This window comes from Taeniopygia guttata, chromosome Z (assembly GCF_048771995.1).
Source record: "Taeniopygia guttata chromosome Z, bTaeGut7.mat, whole genome shotgun sequence".
NCBI classification, from domain to species: Eukaryota; Metazoa; Chordata; class Aves; order Passeriformes; family Estrildidae; genus Taeniopygia; species Taeniopygia guttata.
This window is the reverse complement of record NC_133063.1, coordinates 58,146,984-58,166,486: the sequence shown is the minus strand read 5'-3', so window position 1 is coordinate 58,166,486 and position 19,503 is coordinate 58,146,984. Positions and strand designations below refer to the sequence as shown.

At 42.8% G+C, this 19,503-nt stretch overlaps 1 protein-coding gene and 1 long non-coding RNA gene across 3 annotated transcripts; one reads left to right on the top strand and one right to left on the bottom strand.

The window, feature by feature from the left end:
• Positions 1-54: 54 nt before the first annotated feature.
• LOC115491126 (uncharacterized) lies at positions 55-9,835 on the bottom strand. Its single transcript, XR_003957081.4, has 3 exons — positions 8,584-9,835; positions 2,937-3,083; positions 55-2,818 (listed from the first exon to the last, which is right to left on the bottom strand). It is a non-coding gene; the product is annotated as an uncharacterized lncRNA (long non-coding RNA).
• A 6,247-nt stretch (positions 9,836-16,082) lies between these two features.
• On the top strand, positions 16,083-19,089 carry HTR1A (5-hydroxytryptamine receptor 1A). Of its 2 annotated transcripts, XM_030258301.4 has the most exons (2): positions 16,083-17,300; positions 18,409-19,089. In XM_030258301.4, exons 1-2 carry the CDS (start codon positions 16,214-16,216, stop codon positions 18,414-18,416), a joined length of 1,095 nt encoding a protein of 364 aa, XP_030114161.1. In that variant the 5' UTR covers positions 16,083-16,213; the 3' UTR covers positions 18,417-19,089. The 2 variants fall into 2 exon arrangements, with proteins under 2 accessions (XP_030114161.1, XP_002188876.3); XM_002188840.7 differs by having other exon boundaries at positions 16,083-19,089.
• The last annotated feature ends 414 nt before the right edge of the window (positions 19,090-19,503 follow it).

The following is a 19,503-nucleotide window of genomic DNA, read 5'->3' as shown; positions in this document are numbered from 1 at the left end:
TTATTTGTTCATTCTTTTTTTTTTTTTTTGTATTTCCACTCTCTGTATATGAGGAGCATTTGGAAGTTTCCCAGCTAAACAATGAATTTTAGCAGCTCGAGTCAGCCAGGACACTTTTTTCATTAGAGTGATGATGAATTGATTCTTCTACATTGTGAAAACATTTCTTCCTGTTTCTACTGTCTTTGTGAAATTGACTTCCTGAAATTTGTAATCAATTGACTAGGTTCCTCTTTAAATATTTCCTAACTTGTATTTTCCCGGTCCCACACGCACTAATACCAAATATACTTTTTACATCATCAACAAAAAATCCCCCTTCCCAGCCCCAAATAAACAAGTTGTCCCTAGAGATTATGTAATCATAAACTGAGCTCATTTGATATTTAGATCTATTCAATGTATTTCACTGGTACTGCAGTGCTTGGATCAATCACTTCTATTAAGACAGAAGTGGTTAGTGTAAGTTTACACATCAATTTTTCAGGTGCATGTTTTCAGGTGCATGCGAGGGTATTGGCAGCATCTCTGGCAATTCTCTGTACCTCATTGCAGCCTGGGCAGCAGCTGAGATCTGATTTAATTTTAGGATCACTAACCTGAACTGAAATGATGACTAGGAGAGGGCGAACTCTATAGGAAGATTACAAAATTCTATCAGTCAAGCTCAAAGGCATTTCATCCTGGAACTTCTGAGGATTAAGTATTACATACTCCAAGGTTTCTTGCTCTAATTTTTCCTAATAACTGATTGCTAATCACAGGCGTCTGAAAGGGAAAACTAAAGATGCCTCTCTGGAGTACCACAGTGTTGTGCTTCATCCCAGCCACTGTTTGCACATACATATTTTAGGTATTCTCACCTACCTTTGTTTCAAGACTCATGCTCAAGTAACTCCCTATTCTGTCTATATAATCATTTAATGTGTTGATCTGATTTAGACATTTGACAGATTTATATGCTTCCCTAAGGCAGAAATACCATTGAATCAGGGAAGAGTACCGATCTGTAATATCAAGCAGACATGAGACTGTGTGATTTGGATCAGTAGCACTGAAAAATGTAAATTCCTGCCAGTTTCAACATTTTTATAAGTATTTTGCTGAATCAGGAGTTATCTCTAAGCGTTCAAACAATCCCTGGTCCCTGGAATCGCTATATGTTAAAGGTTGTGTTTTGCTACTCTAATTATGTGCTTTAAACTCTTCAAAAAAAGGCTTGCCAAAAGCAGAACATCTACCATTCCACTTCAACCTTCACATTATACCTTTTTGAAGAGAACTGGCGTAGCTTTTGCTTCTTCTATGCTCTTTATCATAGCTATTAACTGAATTCTAAATGGAATTCTCAAAATTTGGATTGCCTTCCTGCAGCTGAGATGTATTTAAAAATTAATTAAACTGGCAGTTTCTGTTTGCCAGCTGAATTACATTTAAGTACATTTTCATTCAATTTCAAAAGATGGAGTTCCTTTCTGACAGCTTGTTACCTAATGCATTCCACCAAACCAGTGTCATTCCAGCAAAAAAATATATTTTATCTTTCTAAGGATATGCATTGATCTAACTTGCAGTGTTCCTGTTTGAAATCTTGCCTGTCTTTGACTTAGAGTCTGCTACTTGCAGTCTGTATTTGATGCAGAATTTTAACCTTGTGGGAGTGTGTGAGAACTTTGAACTTCAGTGGAACTAGGAATTTATTCACAAGTTTCATACTTTTATCTATTAGATTATTTTTAGTCCTTTTCTGGTTTCTTTCTCTGACTTACAGATATTTTGTGTCATATGTAGTGTCTACAGTAACATATACATTTTCACATGCAATTGTGATGTGACAATTTGACATGGTGACAATTTGCAGAAAAAAACAGCTCTGCATTGTTTTCCTGGGTAACAAGTAGGACATTTACTCTTAGCTATGGAAACCTTGATGGCAGAGCTGGCAGGCTTTGCTTCATTACTGTTGTACACTTTAAACTGCTGAATGCTCCCCAACATTTAAAGCATAATGCAGAAAAACATTTTCATAGATAGTGACTTGTAAGTTACACAATACTTTGCTTAGAAAAAGAAACAGCAATGACAGAACTTTAGGACAATGGTCTTTAGAGTGGTGTGTGTCCTGCAAGGTATGCACAAGAAAGTCTGTTGGAGTGTGAGAAGAGAATATTTTTTGTACCATTAACAAATAAAATAATAATTTAAACTCTCTTTATTTTATTTTTATCTTGTCTCTTATATTTTATATTTTATGTCCATTTTATGCAGCTATGGGCTGCAGGTTGACATTTTTGAAAAACACAAACCCTACTACACTTAGTATCAAGTGAAAAGGTAAAGAAGCGTGACTGCATACATGCACTCAGGGAAGTATTAGACATTTAGTCCAATTAAGCATCCTGTTGTGGGAAAAAGAAGATATAGCTTGTAGATATCAAAAACTTCTTGTCTCTTACCCATATCATGGCTTACCATCTAAAACCACAAGTGTAGAGACAAGTGCGCATCCTGGACCTTTGAAATCAGGCTATTACCATGACAAATCCAGAGACAGAGGTTAAGTTACCACAACTGATCTGCCAGGAAGAAAATACATGTCTAGTTTGGTTTATTCTAAATTTTTGGGAAAAATCCATCCTAGTGCAGAAATGTTGATTCCAATGACTGTGAGATGTGGACCTGTTGGAGCCAGTCCAGAGAAGTCCAGAATTGATCAGAGGGCTGGGACGCTTCTCCTGTGAAGACAGTCTGAGGCAGCTGGAGTTGTTCAGCCTGGAGAAGAGAAAGCTCTGGTGGGACCTTGTAGCACCCTCCAGTACTGAAAAGAGAGATGGGAAGAGACTTTTTTAAAAATGCAAGAAGTGATAGGATAAAGGGGAATGGCTTAAGCTAACGAAGGGTAGATTTCAGTTGGATATTAGGAAAAAATTCATTACCAAAAGTGTGGTGAGGCACTGGAACAGGTTGCTTGGAGAAATTGTGAATGCCCATCTCTCAGAAGTGCTGGAGGCAAAGCTGGATAAGACTCTGAGCATCCTTGTCTACAGAAGTTGATCCTGCTTGTGAATAACTCTCCCTGTGGACTAATAAATATTTATTTATTTATTTACAGAAATTAAAATACTTTCGGTTTGAGAAAATTAGAGAGAGAAATTCTGGCTTTATACTTCTTTTACTATTCTTATCTATTTAAGAAATGAGGAATAAGTTCGTGTCACCTAGCAATGATAAACACGAATATAAAATGTTGAAAAAGCCTGTCCTCACTTAAGACAATGCAATGACCTTCAGTGCAAAACCATCTTGTTTTCTAAATGATCAGAGCTTAACCTATTGCTTCTGTCTGAATTTTGAATATGTTTGGGGAAGCTGGTTTACCTATATATATCAGAGGGACATATCCATGCAAGCAGATCTATGTTCTATATTTTATGAGTATTACATATGTGGTTAAAATACTTTGCAAAACCAGCATACTCAGCTCTCTGGGTGAAATAAACAACAGCTGAGAACAGAAGAAAATAATTTGTTGTTTGATGAAGAGTCTTATTCCAAGAATCCATTTATTAATTGATTTTTGCTTACCTCAATCTTTATTTTAATGTAGTGCTGAAGAAAAACTGTATTGAGAAGCTTTCCATATACACTTGATAAACCTGTTGCCCTTACAGCTGTAGAACTTACACTAAAATCAGTGCTAGTTTCCCCTGAAGCACAAGTTGTTTTAAGTTACGACTAACTACATTCCTGTTGTGGTCATTCTGTGAGCATCATCCTATGAGAAATTGTAAGATCCACCTCAGGTATCAAGGAAAACAGTAGTCTAATATAGAATAATTAAACTAATAAAGATTTGCTTTCAGTGAATCTCAACAGAGGACAAATAAAAAATGGAAAAATAAGTTAGAAAAAGTAGCATGTACATATCATAACCAGAACTCCTTTTGAGGTGGCTTTCATTACAATGGTCCCCAAAACAGCAGGCAAACAGATTTTTACATAGGTCACAAGAATTATAGAGTGAGCATATTTTATTGGTTAAAATATCATCAGAATGACATGGTAAACATTACAGTAAAAACTGGTATATGCCCAAAGTCAGGAATGTGTATCCTGTGGGTGAATAGTGATGCCTTCAGGGGTACAGGCATCATGGAGAAATAAACCATGATTGTCTCATAGAACAGTATGCAGCTGGTCTTGGATATATATGCATTGGATTTTATTGGTCTTGGATATATGCATTTTTACACTACATCTGCTTTAAAGGAATGACACTTTTGCACTTAGTATCTTGCATCTGGTGCTATTCCCTTCATTTGCGTCTCATTAAGAAAGGTGGAACATGCTTAATTAGATGAAAAAGATACACTATTATTGTGGTAGAGAGTAATCAAGAAACAATTCAACAACTTTTTTCACTCTACCCTCTTTCTTCCATTCAACCAACTTAAATGTGGAACAATGGGTTAACACGTAGAGCAGCCAAGATCTTCATCCTACGCTTACTGACCAGCTTCAACAGCGGTGAGTGCTACATTGTTATCTGTGTCTATGTGACTGAGGATATTGAATTTTAGCTGTCACAGACTCCATTGAATCCTACTGTGTTCTCAAGTTTGTTATAATTTGTGGCCCTTACATTTTGATTTAACTATCCTGATTTACAGTAGCTAGGAAACCAAACTCAAACCTCTTAATAGTTAGATTTATTCCAAATAAATTTCACTGTTCTTAATCCAGGACCATTTTTCTGAACTTTTAAATTTAAATATTGATATGAATTCCCATCTTCCCTCTCAGTTGAAAATCTGGCCAGTGCTACTACTTATTGAAAAGGCTTGAAATAGATTTCTTTACCTAACCACCAAAAAGATGGGTGCAAGAGAAACCAAATACTGTACAGAAATAAAAGTTTGCTCCAAACTACCTTCACTGACTAAGGTAGCTCAAGGAGAGAGAAAAGCTCTTTATAGAAGTAGCTACTGATAAGGCTCTTTTGAATTTGTTAATGGAAACAGTAGGTGAATATTTCACATTTATCAAAGTGAAACCTCTCGGGAAAAAGAACTTTACAGTTTTTTTTCTAATGAGACAATGTTTGAAGAATCACAACAGAGAAATATGAGAGAGATAAAATCCAGATAGAAGTTATTTCTAGGCTTTTCTTAGTGTACAAATAGAAGGCTTTCTATTAAAAATGTAAAAACTAATTTATAATCCTTTACACAATATATAATTAAACTGTTCAAACTTTGCCAAATACTTAAAAAAGGGCCAAGATCAAAATATCCTTTCTTTTTAAACCTGAAGTTTCAATGACCTTAGTTACATTAAGATAAAAAAATGTATAGAAAAATATATGAAAAAATTATGTCTTGTTTTTGAATATACATTAATCATTAACTGTAGGGGACTGAAAAATCTCTCAGAATTTCTCCAGTAGGTCTATAGTGAATAATTGCCCAATGGGGGCTTATGCCTTCCTGTTGAACTCAAATTTGTGGTCACTCAACCATCATTTGTCTCAAGGACTGGAGCTTCTCCCCACTGCAGTAATTTCTATACAACCTACTTGACTTTTTACATTCCAGTGCTGGGGAGCAAATGATGTTTGGATCCTAGGAGTCTTAAAAGAAAGGACTCCTGGTGATAGAAAGGAAGGACAGGCATTTATCACTTTTTGAACCTTACTTGCTTACCTACCACGTAGTGAATGACCTGGTAGAATTATAGAAGCATAGAAACATCAAGGCTGGAAGAGACCTCTAAGATCTATCATGTCCAACTGTCTGCTCAGCACCACCACTGATACCTCTAAATCACTAAACCATATTGCCCAGCAGCAGATCCAGATGCCTCTTAACTCCAAAGATGGTGACTCCACCGTCTCCCTGGGAAACCTATTCCAATGCCTGACCACCCTAACAGTGAAAAAGTATTTTGTAATACCTAATCTGAATCTCCCCTGTCTCATCCTTTGGACCTCTCACTGCAGGCAGTGTAGGAGAGAGCAGACCCTACGTGGCTACACCTTCCTTTCAGGGAATTTTAGCAGTGAGGTCCCCCCTGAACCTCCTCTTCCTGAGACTAAACAAACCTAGCTCTCTTAGCCATTCAGCAAATGATGGAGACACTCTTTGAGTCTCCTTTAGTCAACCATGTATTTATAGAAACCATTTTTATTTTTAAGTATAGTAGCCAAATCAAGTTGCAGTTGGACTTTGTCCCCTCTAATCTTTTCCCTACATGACCTCGTGACATCCTTGTAGTTGTCCCAGGTCACCTGACCTTCCTTCTAGAGTCAAGAGATTCTCTTTTTTCCCCAGGTTCCCGCCTAAGCTCTCTGCTCAGTCAGGCTGCTCTTTTCCCCCGGTAACTTGTCTTCCTACACCTTGAGACAGACTGCTCCTGAATATGTCACAATTCCTTTTTAAAATACATTAGCCTTCCTGAACTCCTTTGCCTTCCAGGACTGAGTCCCATGGGACTCTGTCAGTCAATCTCCTAAACAGGTCAAAGTCTGCCCACTGGAAATCCAAGGAGGAAGGTGCCCCTCTTTCTTTCAACCGATATTGAAACCTCCAACATTTCTATTGCTCCTGATAACCACTGAGCAGCACATTACCCATCTTCCTCTGTTCACAAACAGCAGGTCCAGAGGAGCACCTCCTCTGGTAGGCTCATTTTCCAGTTGTATAAGGATGTTCTCTTCCACACACTCCAAGAACTTCCTGGATGCTTCCTCTCTGCTTTGTTGCATTTCCAGCAGACATCTGGCACGCTGATGTCCCCCATGTGTACAAGGGCTGGTGGCTGTCCTGGCAGCTGCTTGCAGAATGTCCCATGTGCCCGTTCTCCCCAGCTGGCTGGTCTGTAACAGAGTACCTGCAGACCTGTGCCCTACTGACCTTCCTCAGTCTTCACCCAGAGGCTCTCAGCTGTTGTCTTCATCATCACCAATATCAATACAACCAAAGGACTCCCTCCACTTCCCTTGCTTCGCTTGTCTCTTCTAAAGAGATTATAGTCACCTGCTGCAGGAATCCAGTCATGAGAGCCATCCCACTACATTTCCATTAGAGAAATCAGCACAGAGGAGGATGCAACCACACTTAAAACATAAACCTCTAAATGAACATACAAGATTTAAGACACAAAATGGAATATAGTGTAGAAGAGGACGGATAGAAAGTAAGCAGTAGATATGTGGCTCCAGTGGTAATTTTCATGGAGTTGTCTTTAGAAAAATCTAAGAATAACTTTGTACAGTTAATGAATAAACTATGTTTTTTCTTAGTCTCCATAATTAATGTTGAGTGGGGAAAAATGGAATGCCCCACAGGGGAAGAAATAAAGAAGAAATAAAGAGGCTTTCTCCACATTCCTTTTTTTTTTTTTTTAGGAGATGTACAGAAACAGGTAAAACCTGCATTTACTCTCCCCTCTGGAGAAATGGAAAGATATAAATTAATTGCTCCTCTCAGGGACATAATTTTACTCTTCTTTACAGTAATGCAATTGTGTATTGCACCAGACTGCAAGTTTAAAAAAGCTTGTCTAGCCTTTCATGACTAACATAAAATTTGTCTTATCAAGAAAAACTGTGATGAACCTTGAGGGATACATGATGTACTGGATGCATAAAACATATCGTGACTCTTTTGTATGAACAGTCATTAAGAGAAAATTATTGAAGAGAATGGAGAGGAAGGGTCTGGTTTATTACAATTTTCTTAACATCTTGTGTTCAGTTGTTTCTTTTCCTTGTTTTTATTTTTGTTCTTGTTTTTGTTTTTGTTAGTTTTAATAGTGGCAAAGCTACCGGTGCTACAGTGATGATTTCTTCATGTAAGTGATTGGAGACAGCCTATAATCAAATTAACAAGCTGCTAGCTTTACAACTGAGTTCATTGCAATATGTGCCTATGGGCAAGCTTTTACATCTCAAAAAGCTGGCTTGTAGATGAAGATTCCTAGAAGTTTTAGCAGGATATTGCACTACAATTGCACAGTTGTAATGCACCTTTCAGAGGGTTTTGAGTGCCTCAAAATCTGATCTCATCTGCTCAGGTGAGATTAAAACCAAGGGACCCCTAATTAGGTGATCTCAGGCTAAAATAAACAATTAGTTTTAACTTATTTTGAACTTAACTGAGTGACGACAGAAACTGTGAAGAGGGAGTTCAGATGACTCAACTAGGAAGGGAATGCTGAATTATCTGTAGTACGTGTGACAGAGGTCCTGAGAGAACAGAAATTTTGCTTAGAGCTTAGGAATTTATAAAGAGTGATTAATGGGATAGGAGACCAGAGAGGGGGAGGGAAAAAAGCCAACCCAAAAACATTGGGGAAGACTTAATGTCATCAAAGAACAGTATCAGCACCCAGGATATAGCATGAAACCTCCCATACTCTTGAGCTAGTTTTAAGATCAGATCTCACTTCAGTATAGCTTCATGAGCTTTGCTCCATTGTAGCAGAAAGGATCTGCATGGCTTATCTTGATAGCAAACTCACTCACTAGGTTATATAATGTGCTACTCTCTCTGTGCTTTCAAGTGCCATGATTAGCCAAAATACCTATTTGCCCGATTTGTATGGTTTCCTTCGCTGATCTCCTTTAAGGCTATCTGGTGAATACACTGGAAATGAGGTTGGGGACAGCGGCCTGAGCTACTCATTGGTATTCTGGCCTTCCTCACTGTTTGCTTCCCTGGTCAACTAAGAGGGCCCACATTGTTGCTGTGATGAATACATAGAACTGATTGTTTCCTAGCAACACTGAGGACACATCTAAGATTGGTCTGGATTCACAGACTGAGCTATGTCAGGCAGGTTTATTCTGAACTGGTTTAATCCCATACAAACGCAACCAAGACAGGGTGGTAGTGCTGCCTTTCATCACTCTATACCCAAAGCGCCAGGATTTTTAAAACTGTTTGAAAATAGACAGCAATTTCCTGAGGGAAAAAAAGATTCTCTGCTGATGGAATTAGGTAGCTGGGCTGCTTTGGTAAGAGCAGACTGAAAAACACTCTTCTTAATACTTGATCATGGAAAGATTAAGGGGCGCATGCTCAAGGCATCAACTTTTGTGGGTCTGGTTTTTGTGGGTCACTGGAATCCATTTGTTACATAGGAACACTGGGTGATTAACTTAACCTGAAGCCCACTGCTTAGCAGGGTGTTTAAAAGTTAAGCAGAGACGATGAATGAATCCTTATAAACTGCCCGCAGGTAGAGGATGCTGCTGAGGGGGCATTTCTGCCTTGCGCTGTCCCTGGCTGTACACTCTGTACAGCTGTACACAGCTGCCACAAGGACTAGCATTTGTGCATGGCACGGAGGTTGCAACAGGAAAACTCATAGAAAAATAAGGCATTGGCAGCTGAATAATTCCTCAAGAAAACATTTTCTTCCAGCAAAAATCCCACAACTTTTCTCCTTGACAGGCCCCAGATTCTTTGGAATCTATGATGGTTTACTAGTATGGTGCCAACTAATGCCCTAGATAAAGGAGATTAATAGATCAGCAAAGACAATATCCTCATGGCCTTTGTCAACGTCACAGTCTGTGTGGGCCTCTCTAACTCCATGTGATTCATCTCTGTGTAGATAAAGCAAATTGTTTTTCATTTGAAAGGATAAAGTTAGTTTGGAAAGACTAGACATTTATTGTCTGCACAGCAGCCCTGCTTTATTCCAAAAGTTGTATTTTTAAAAAAATAGTAGTATATCAATTTCAATGTGAGAAAATTGAAATGAAATTATAATAACATGTATTTTTTTAAATTCTCATGAACTGCAGGCACTACTGTTGAGCTCCAGCCAGTGTGATAAAATTGGAGAGTTTATATCCTTTATAAATTTTGAAATTTTAGCTTCTGTCTTTGCTGATAAGGAGATGATGCTACGTAATTTACTTTTAATCTAATGTAGCATTGAAGTTCTGACATGATAAGAGCAGAAGAAGTCATCAGTTGTTACACTTCTAACTCAATTGTAAGATTCATATACCTTAACTTAGTTAAAATACTGATAAATGCATTTAGATTGTCTTGATAGTTAAAGATGAGGCCTGTAGAGGTATAGTTAGAGATGTTTTTTCATAATTTATTGTTCTTATAGAATAATTTTTTTGTTTCCTCTGAAAAGATAAACTATACATATATAAAAATGGCAGAAATTATCTTTACATTAAAATTCTTTAGAGCATAAATATTTCACTAAAGTTCACTTGAAAATCCTTTAATGTTAATTGTATTGAATTCCTTCTCATTTAGAAGCTAGTCTTTTTTGGAGGGAGGGCATGGGGTAAGGATAACAAACAACAAAAAAAAATTTCAGCATGTCTGCTAAAATGTATCTATAAATAAAGTCACAAATGAGAGAAAAACTAGAAATTATTACAAAGCTTGGAATATATTGGCACTACTTGTTTAAACAATTATGCAAATGTTGTATAAAACCCGTGAAAATTGCCTAGGATCTAGAACACTCCTGTAAGTGGGTATGTATTTTCTGCAAATAGTTTAAGCTAGTAATGTATTTTGCTGTAAGATGAATGTGAATATTAAGTAAATGCAATAAATAATCTTAATTAGCTAAAAGGAAAAGCCAGATTTAACCAAGAAGTTCCTCAGTGTTAGTCAGCAATTTTAGAATTGAACATCGGATGTTATTAAGTTGATTTATTTTGCGAACATTGAGAATATGTGAATTGTGACAGTATTTTTAACTAGATCGCAAATATTAGAACAGAGTTTAAAAAAAAAAAACAACCATTCAGGCATCATTCTGGATTCTTGGGACTGCATTGCACCACACAGGTGATTCTTAACCAGCTTTTAATGCACCAGTTCTGTGCATTGCTGCCCCTTGTCTCTAACACGGGTGTGCTGATACAAACCTCAGCAGAGCTGGAACATTGCTCTGTTCCCCACAGCATGATTAGAGATGACTAAGTGGATTCTCCCAGTGTTCCTCTGAAGTCAAATTCATTCTTAGCAGCTTTACTATCAAGAATGTGCACAAATGGTCAAAAGACATTCTCACAGATCTTCCTTCATCATAGGTGCACTGTGCTACAGAAGGGGCAACAAAGAAAATTTAGCCTAAATTCAAGCTTTTACAGAATGTCAAAATTCTGAGAAGTCTCGATAAACTTATGAAAATTTACATTAAACCAAACATGCTTGAAAGTCTCTTTACTTTACAGAGGGAGAATATGAAAGCAAATATCTTCTAAAATTGATCTTATACTTCTGGACTTGCATAAAAGTTGTCCAATGATTCAGACAGAAGGCATCTCTAGTAACTTTTTCACTTCAGTGATATTGCTTGAATATACATAACACTCATTTTAGATTAAATGTTTACCTTCTATTACTTCTGCGAGGGCTAGGTGAAATGGATTATCCCCTTTTGCTGAGTTATGCTGTAATTTTAGTTACTACTGTAAGCTCTTGGCAGAGAAAGGCAAAAGTACCAAATAAATATGTGCGTCTGTTATAAATAATTAGTGTCTGCCTAATAAAAATAATGGCCATAAGAGCTGTGGTAAGGCAGCTGAATGGAAAGAGAATACGACACAGGAACTTATCATCAGCCCCCTGTTTTCTATTATGACAGTGTCATGTGGGATATCTGAAGCAATGGAAAATATGGTCAATACCACAGGAGAAGAAAATAGACAGATATTTCAGCATTCTGAGATGGTAGTTATTCCTTCTTCTTACAGATTATTCCTCCAGGTTGACAGGCCCAGATTACTGATCTGGTTCTAAGTATGCAATAAAGAAGGAACAGAAATCTGAGTGACTTTGATGCAGAGCCACCTGAAGCTGAAATTGCAGCATGTGAACCCAGCTGTACCATCCTCGAGGCATCTCAGAGCTATGAAGCAGCGCTGCTGCTCAGACATGTCTGCCATGAGCTAGCAGATCTTTCCAGGCCTGACCTTGGGTGCCACTGTTCTGTGTTTGCAGAACTGGGAGTGTTAAGGAGCAGCTTGAGAGATATCTCAGTACTTTGCAGCACTTAACTCAGGGCTGAAGCTGAGTGATGCGCTCATGCTGTAGACTCGGTTAGACCCCAGATGATTCTTGCAGGACCACAGGAATGTCTCACTGCTGCACAGCTCCTAGTGGGCCAAAAGTTGCCAGCTCTTGGCTGGCTGGAAAGGGCTTTGTAGACAATTATCTGGACTACTTTCTCACTCTAAAAGAGGAAAAAATATTAAAATAGCACAAAGGTGATAAAGAAGTTGAAAATTTATGCTTCCTTGATGTGTTATTGTACAGGTTTTGTAGTGTATTTACTCTGATTAGACTAATTGTAGGATTCATTAATTTTTTATCCTGTTCAGAAGTATGAGCTTGAATATCCAGGATTTCACAAACTATCCAGAGATAGGACACAGGATAGTTATACTACGGGTAACAAAAGTGACTTAGTTTCCTAGCTGATTCATCTTGTCCACAACGTCAGGACTAAACAATTTACCAAATCTGGACTCATTTTGATCCAGAATAGTTTGGCTGAGAGCTATGTAGGTAAGACACGAGCTTTGGCCTTTAGATTTTCAGTCACCTTCTAATATATATATTTTTTTTACAGGAGAAAGCCTAAATTTTTTAAACTCCTGTGAAATATTTGGTGCTTTATGAAATGTGCGAGACATCCTGAAGTGGATCTTACAGTGAAATGCATGTCCTTGTGTGAAGAGGATGTGTTTCAATGATACTGCCACTTAAGACACAAAGTTCTTGTTTGCTTCTCTGTATTTCAAAGTTACAGCTGTCTCTCAGAAGGACTTTTGAGCTCTGTGGAGTAGTAAGAATTCCTTTCGACTACACTTACAAGATGCCTAAATAGAAAATTCAAGAAGGCACTATAGGTTGCCTTCAGTCATATGTTTCCTTTCACCTGTTTGAGCTTCTCTCACAGAAAACTATACACACTCTATCAGTTTCAGTGACCTGAAATAATTAATTCCCTTGTCTCCCTAGTTCCTTAACCCTTTCATTTAGAAAGCATTACTGGAATATAATTTCTGGAATATCACAAATACTGTATTTTATCATGGTGAAAAGTTAAAAAAACAAACCCAAGATTCATATCCTTTTCAAACCAAAGTGTAATAAGCTACCACAGGAACAAAAACTTGTGATCAACTTGTGGCATTTCAGTTTTACTTTGACAAATAGATAAAACAGTCATAATCTGAGACCATCAAAAATATCTAGCCTCTCCTTTTCTACTCTTGAAAAGTGTAGAATGAAATTGCTCAAAAAAGACTGTTTTGACACCATTGTTAATGCTTTTTCTTTTTGTACTTACTGAGGACCACCTTGTTTGCTGCAGCTGTATCTTAACTGACTAATATTAATGTTTTAATTTGACTTTTTAAGGCTGTGCATGTTAAGTTTTCATTTACTCTCAGGTCAGGTTGGACTGTATGAAGATATGATTTTCCTTAAGAATTTCCCTAGGTACTTTACCTAGGTTATCTAGAGATATTAGGACATAATTTAGTTACTTAAAAGTTTAAGTGGAATTTTGGTGTTTAAATGCTTAGTAGGATTAAAGACACTCTCACATCAAAAGAGTGAATTTTCCCTTCTTCTACATCTTCCACCTCCTACTCCCTCCCCTTCATCCACGGTTGCCTAAATTGCTTCTCAGTTTAATTCTGAAGAAATTACTTCCAAATCTTGAAAAAAATAAAAAATTAAAGCCTATTTAAAATATTTCATTTGAAAAAGGATCCTGTCAACCTTTTCTCATTGGGTTTCTCACCAAAATGTGTCTGGGATTGACTTCACTTGGCCGTGTCAGCGCAAAACATTTCTGGAAACAGTTTCCCCAAGAGCCTGCCTCCCCTGTGGCTTTGAAATGCTAATTTCAAGATAATCTAATTAGGCTAATGACTTGTCACCCAAGAAAGTTGGGTGAAATTTCCCTGCCTCCCATTTTATTTTATTTTATTTTATTTTATTTTATTTTATTTTATTTTATTTTATTTTATTATTTTATTTTATTTTATTTTATTTTATTTTATTTTATTTTATTTTATTTTATTTTATTTTATTTTATTTTATTTTATTCTTTAAAGAGGTAGTTGCTTAGAAGTCAACCATGCCATGCATTTGAGGGGATATTAAAAAGAAAATAGGTGTTGATAATGAAGCCATAATGCATACTTATATATCGATTACATTTTGTCTGTGTCTCAACAGCACTAAGTCTTCATTCATTAGGGCACAGATCTTGTCTCAGCGATCTGCTGAGAAAAAAGGCATGCAAGGGTGCAGCTCTGATCTACTAATCCAGCTAATCTCTATGCTTTGGTCATTGCAGAGGGGATCGAAAGCCTAGGGGCAGAGAAATCTGGCCTTGACCCCTCATAAAAAGGAACTGGCCGGAATCTGTCCAAATGTTTTGAAGCTCCAAATTCAGATTGAAGTGTTAACTGAGAGAAAATGAAGGAAATCTGAGGGTGTACAAAGCAGACTCTGTCAACCTCATTTCAAGTTTGATCAAGTCAGAATCAGAAAATCTTCCTTTTAGGCAATTACTTGTTTGGCTTTTTACATTTACTGAGCTTACATAGAAGAATTACAGAGCAGAATGAAAGAGCACTAAAAATACTGAGCTGCAAGACAGTAGAAAACCTGTTACAGAGTTATGTTGGAGAACTTTTGTTTGCCTTTCATGGACAGATAGAAGCTTATAAACATCACTACTATTTTTTTTTTTTTTTTAAATAGCAGATTCTTCCCAGGTTTGTGACTGTTGGTTCTGTTTACTGGATAATAACTGAATTGCTTATGATATGCCAATCCAACACTCTTTTATTTAAGATTGTTCTCAGTAGTGTGTTTCTCATTTCACTATCAGACACAGCATTTCCCCTCCTATTGGACTGAACTACGAGCTACAACGTTTTTTCGTTTGGGATTTCTTTAGTAATTTTTACCATTTCTTTTTGTTGCTGTCGCTGCTGTTACTGCCGTGAGAAGACAGCGGTTTCTCTAGTGCGCTGTACCGTGATTCGCCCGTCGGAAGGGCCGGGCAGCAATGCTGCCGTTCGTTCTACGGGGAAGCGGGCGGCCGGGCCGGCAGCCGCGCACCGGCGCGGAGCCCCCGCCGGCGGGGCGTTGGGCCGAGGGCATGCACCATCACCAAGTGGGCTTCCATCGCTACAGCACTGATCAGCGGCTGAGCAGGAGCCCTGTCGGGCTATACAGGGGTCCCTCCCGAGACACACCAGAGCCGCCCCGCTCCCACTTCCCTGCGCCCTCCCGGCCGGTGCCGCTCCCCGGGCACCCCCAGCAGCTCACTGCGGCGGCCGGGCAGGGCCGAGCCCCACGGCCAGGCCGGTCCCGTCCCGGCGGTGCCCGCCGAGCCCCGCGGGAGCCGCGCCCTCGGGCGGCCGGCGCCTGCCTGCAGGTGGCGATCGGCACCTCCAGCGCCGCCCGCCCGCCGCCGCCAGCCCGGACAAGCCCGGCTGTGCGCTGCTCCCGCCGCAGCGGCAGCGCCTGCTCGCAGAACGCCCTCTTCCCATCCCTCCTCTGCCCTCCGCCCCGGCGCTGGTCCGGGAACAGCCCAGAGCCGCCGCTGCCGGCCGCGGAGCTGGGAAGCGATTTGTAAAGGGAGGGGGATAGGAGGGGGAGTCGTGGAGAATTTATCTGCGGTGTCGCTCCAAACGGGAGGGGGCGAAGGGAAATGACATCTGCGCCCACCCGACGATGGCGACCCAGCGAGACCACCGCGGAAGGGGAGGGGGGGGACGGGGGCGGGGAGGGGCGAGAGTAAAGGGGGAGGGAGGGAGGGGAGGGTGGAAAGCAAGGGGAACGCGGAGAGGCAGAGCAAGGGGGAACGGCGCAGGTGAGCGGCAGAGCGAGGGGCAGAATCCCGGCAAGCGGCGCAGGAGGGCCGCCCCCACCGCGCGGGGCTGCGCGCTGGGCAGAGGCGGCGGGGATGGGCGGGCGCGGGGCGGCTCCGCCAGCCGCCGTCCTCCGAGCTTCGGCCGCCTCCCGCCGCGCTATATAGGGGAGGGAGGGAGGGAGGGGTGGTGGAGCGGGGGGTGCCCGGCGTGGCGAAACCGCACGGGGCGCCGATGCCTCCTGCCAGGGGAGCACACAAGTGACCGGCATCTCTTCCCATGTCTGTCTCCTGAAGCGACCCCCCCCACCCCCCGCCCGGCATGGATGTGGCCAACAATACTACCTCCCTAGCGCGCTCCCCCGAGGGGACAAGCGGCCCTGGGCTCGCCGAGATGACCCTGGGCTACCAGGTGCTCACCTCCCTGCTCCTGGGCACGCTTATCCTGTGCGCCGTGAGTGGCAACGCCTGCGTGATCGCAGCCATCGCCCTGGAGCGCTCCCTGCAAACCGTGGCCAACTATTTGATCGGTTCGCTGGCCGTCACCGACCTCATGGTGTCCGTGCTGGTGCTGCCCATGGCGGCCCTCTACCAGGTGCTGAACAAGTGGACGCTGGGGCAGGTCACCTGCGACATCTTCATCTCGCTGGACGTGCTTTGCTGCACCTCTTCTATCCTGCACCTGTGCGCCATCGCTTTGGACAGGTACTGGGCCATCACGGACCCCATTGACTATGTTAACAAGCGAACTCCCCGGCGGGCGGCCGTGCTCATCAGCCTGACCTGGCTTATCGGCTTCTTGATATCCATCCCGCCCATGCTGGGCTGGAGGACGCCGGAGGACCGCTCAGACCCCGACGCCTGCACCATCAGCAAGGACCACGGGTACACCATCTACTCCACCTTCGGCGCCTTCTACATTCCGCTTCTTCTCATGCTGGTGCTCTACGGTCGCATCTTTAAGGCGGCACGCTTTAGGATTCGCAAGACAGTAAAGAAAGCAGAGAAGAAAAAAATCGCCGACACCTGCCTCACTCTCTCTCCGGCCACCGTGAAGAAAGGCAACGGGGAGCCCAGCAAGGGCTGGCGGCGGACTGCAGAGCCCAAGGCCGGCAATTGTGTCAACGGCGCGGTGCGGCAGGGCCAGGATGGGACCGCCCTGGAGATCATTGAGGTACAGCACTGCAACAGTTCCTCCAAGACTCACCTGCCGCTGCCCAGCGAGGCGTGCGGCTCCCCACCTCTGCCCTCTTTCGAGAGGCGCAACGAGAAGAACACGGAAGCCAAACGGAGAATGGCTCTGTCCCGGGAGAGGAAGACTGTCAAGACCCTGGGCATCATTATGGGCACCTTTATCCTCTGCTGGCTGCCGTTCTTCATCGTGGCCCTGGTCCTGCCCTTTTGTGACAGTAAGTGCTACATGCCCGAGTGGCTGGGGGCAGTCATCAACTGGCTGGGCTACTCCAACTCCCTTCTCAACCCCATTATCTATGCCTATTTCAACAAAGACTTCCAAAGTGCTTTTAAGAAAATTATCAAGTGCAAATTTTGCCAGCAGTGAAGCCCACCGCTCCGGAACGGAGCAATGGGGTCCTGTTACTTCCTCCACCCCGCTGCCCTGAGCCGCAGCGTGCCCCCGCCCAGCCCCTGCACACCCTTCCGAAGGGCGGGGGACTCTGGCATCCCCGCTCCGCGCAGTACGCCCGAGTCACTCGCTTTACTCCCGCCGGACAAGCCTTGCGGGTCACGGCAGGGCTCCGCTGGGAACGACGGGGGACGCCCGGCCCGGGAGGGCTCCGCGGCCGCCCTCGTCTCTCCCAGCCTCCGCTGCCGAGCGCCGGCGCTCCCGCCTCCCTCCCACTCTCCATCGTTCTGGGTAGACTTAGGGTTTGCAGGTCGTTGCTTGTGGTGGCTGTAAACCAGAGCGTCTGCCCGAGTAGCATCGGTAAAACAAAACCACCCTATGCAGGAAACCGCCGTGTCGGGGATTATTCTTGGATTTACGAGGCGACGGCAGTGGACTGGTCGACTTCGGTCTGGGGGTGTGAGTATGGAGGCTGAAGGCGACTCCTTGAGCAGAGGAAGGAGCTTTGAGCACGTTGCTTCCCTGTTTGGGAAACCCTCAAGTAGATGTTCTTGGGGGAAAACCGCCCACGTTTGGTAATCTTGCAAAGTAACTCCTTGCCTGCGTTACGTGTTGCCTGACAGCCCTCCTGGTACGCTAGGACCTGCCAGTTCATCGGGGTTCCCTTTGTTACAACACAGGGAAATTATAGAACTTTAAACCCGAACCGCACGCCTCATTATATATGGAGATTTATGGGGATTATTTTTTAAAAATGCTTTGCACCGAGTGTTTCCCAGCAAGGAAAGGCTTGGCGCCATGCGTCCGTGCGTCTGTCCCTGAGTACACCGCGCACGTAACGCACAGGGAGTTTCAGCAGCCTGCGAAGTAGCGTTTCTTTATTTTTTTACCCTCTCTCTCTTTTTTTTTTTTTTTTTTCTTTCCTTCCTTAGACGCTTGAAAGTTTCTCCTGAGACATTGCAGTTGCTTTAAAGTCAGTCAGCTGCGGCACATTTTGCTCGGGAGGAAAAAAAAAATAAAAGAGAAAGAAAGATAAACAACAAAACGATCCAAACCTATCAACCAAAACATTGCCATGTGCTCCGTGGCAGTAGGGGAGGGGCCGAGAGCATCAGCAAGCGGCAGTCGCAGGTGGGGAAAACAGCATCTCGCCGCAGAGAAAGGATAGGCTCTTTCCTCCTCCGGGCGAGCCCCGGCGGCGGTAAGCACGACCTTCCAGTCTGACAAGGTCTGAGAGCCACGGCCAGAAGCAGGCTGAGGGTTCTGTCCTGAGACTTCTCCTTGCTGACCTGGCTGGTCCCCAGGGCGGATCTGCAAGCCTCTGCCGCTGGCGCAGCTGCTTGGCCCCGGGAAACCCGGTGTACTTCTCCTTCCCCGCCTGCCTGGGGTTGGGGCAGGACAGCGTTGCCCGCCGCAAAGCCCCTCCTGCCCCCCTCCCCTCCACTGCCCATGCCTTTCCCTCCGGCTGCGGCCGGGAGCTGGAATCGCTTTCGGCCCGGGGAGGAGGGGAAAGGCGCCGGGCCGAATACTGGCACCGGGCCGGCTGCCGTTTACCCCTGCGACGGGTTGCCTGAAATGAATGCTTGACCAAATATATATTTTTTTCCTGTTTATTTTTGTGTAGTCTCTATTGCTTGTAAGTAAAAGGGAATGTGAAATACGTGTGTCACGTGAATGTAAGTGTCCAGTAATTTCTGAACTTCCACCGCTTACATTAAACGAAAATAGTGCTTTTGACAACCTCCGATATGTAGCTGGTTTTCTGAAAATCTTATTTGGCCTCATTTTCCCAATTAAAGTGATCTTTGATCTCATCTCTTTGATCACTCCTAACCACACGTGTCCTAGATGTTCTCTAAGTGTCGGAGTGTCAGAGGAGTTACCCTAGGGCGATTAGAGAGACGAAACTTCTCCTGAGCACTCAGGTGCCCGGTGCCTTTGGGAGCACTCCGCTCCGGACACCTGGGCAGGGAGCGGGGTCGGGAGGGCCCGTAAGCGCCGGCGGTGTGGGGAGATTGCTGCTGTGC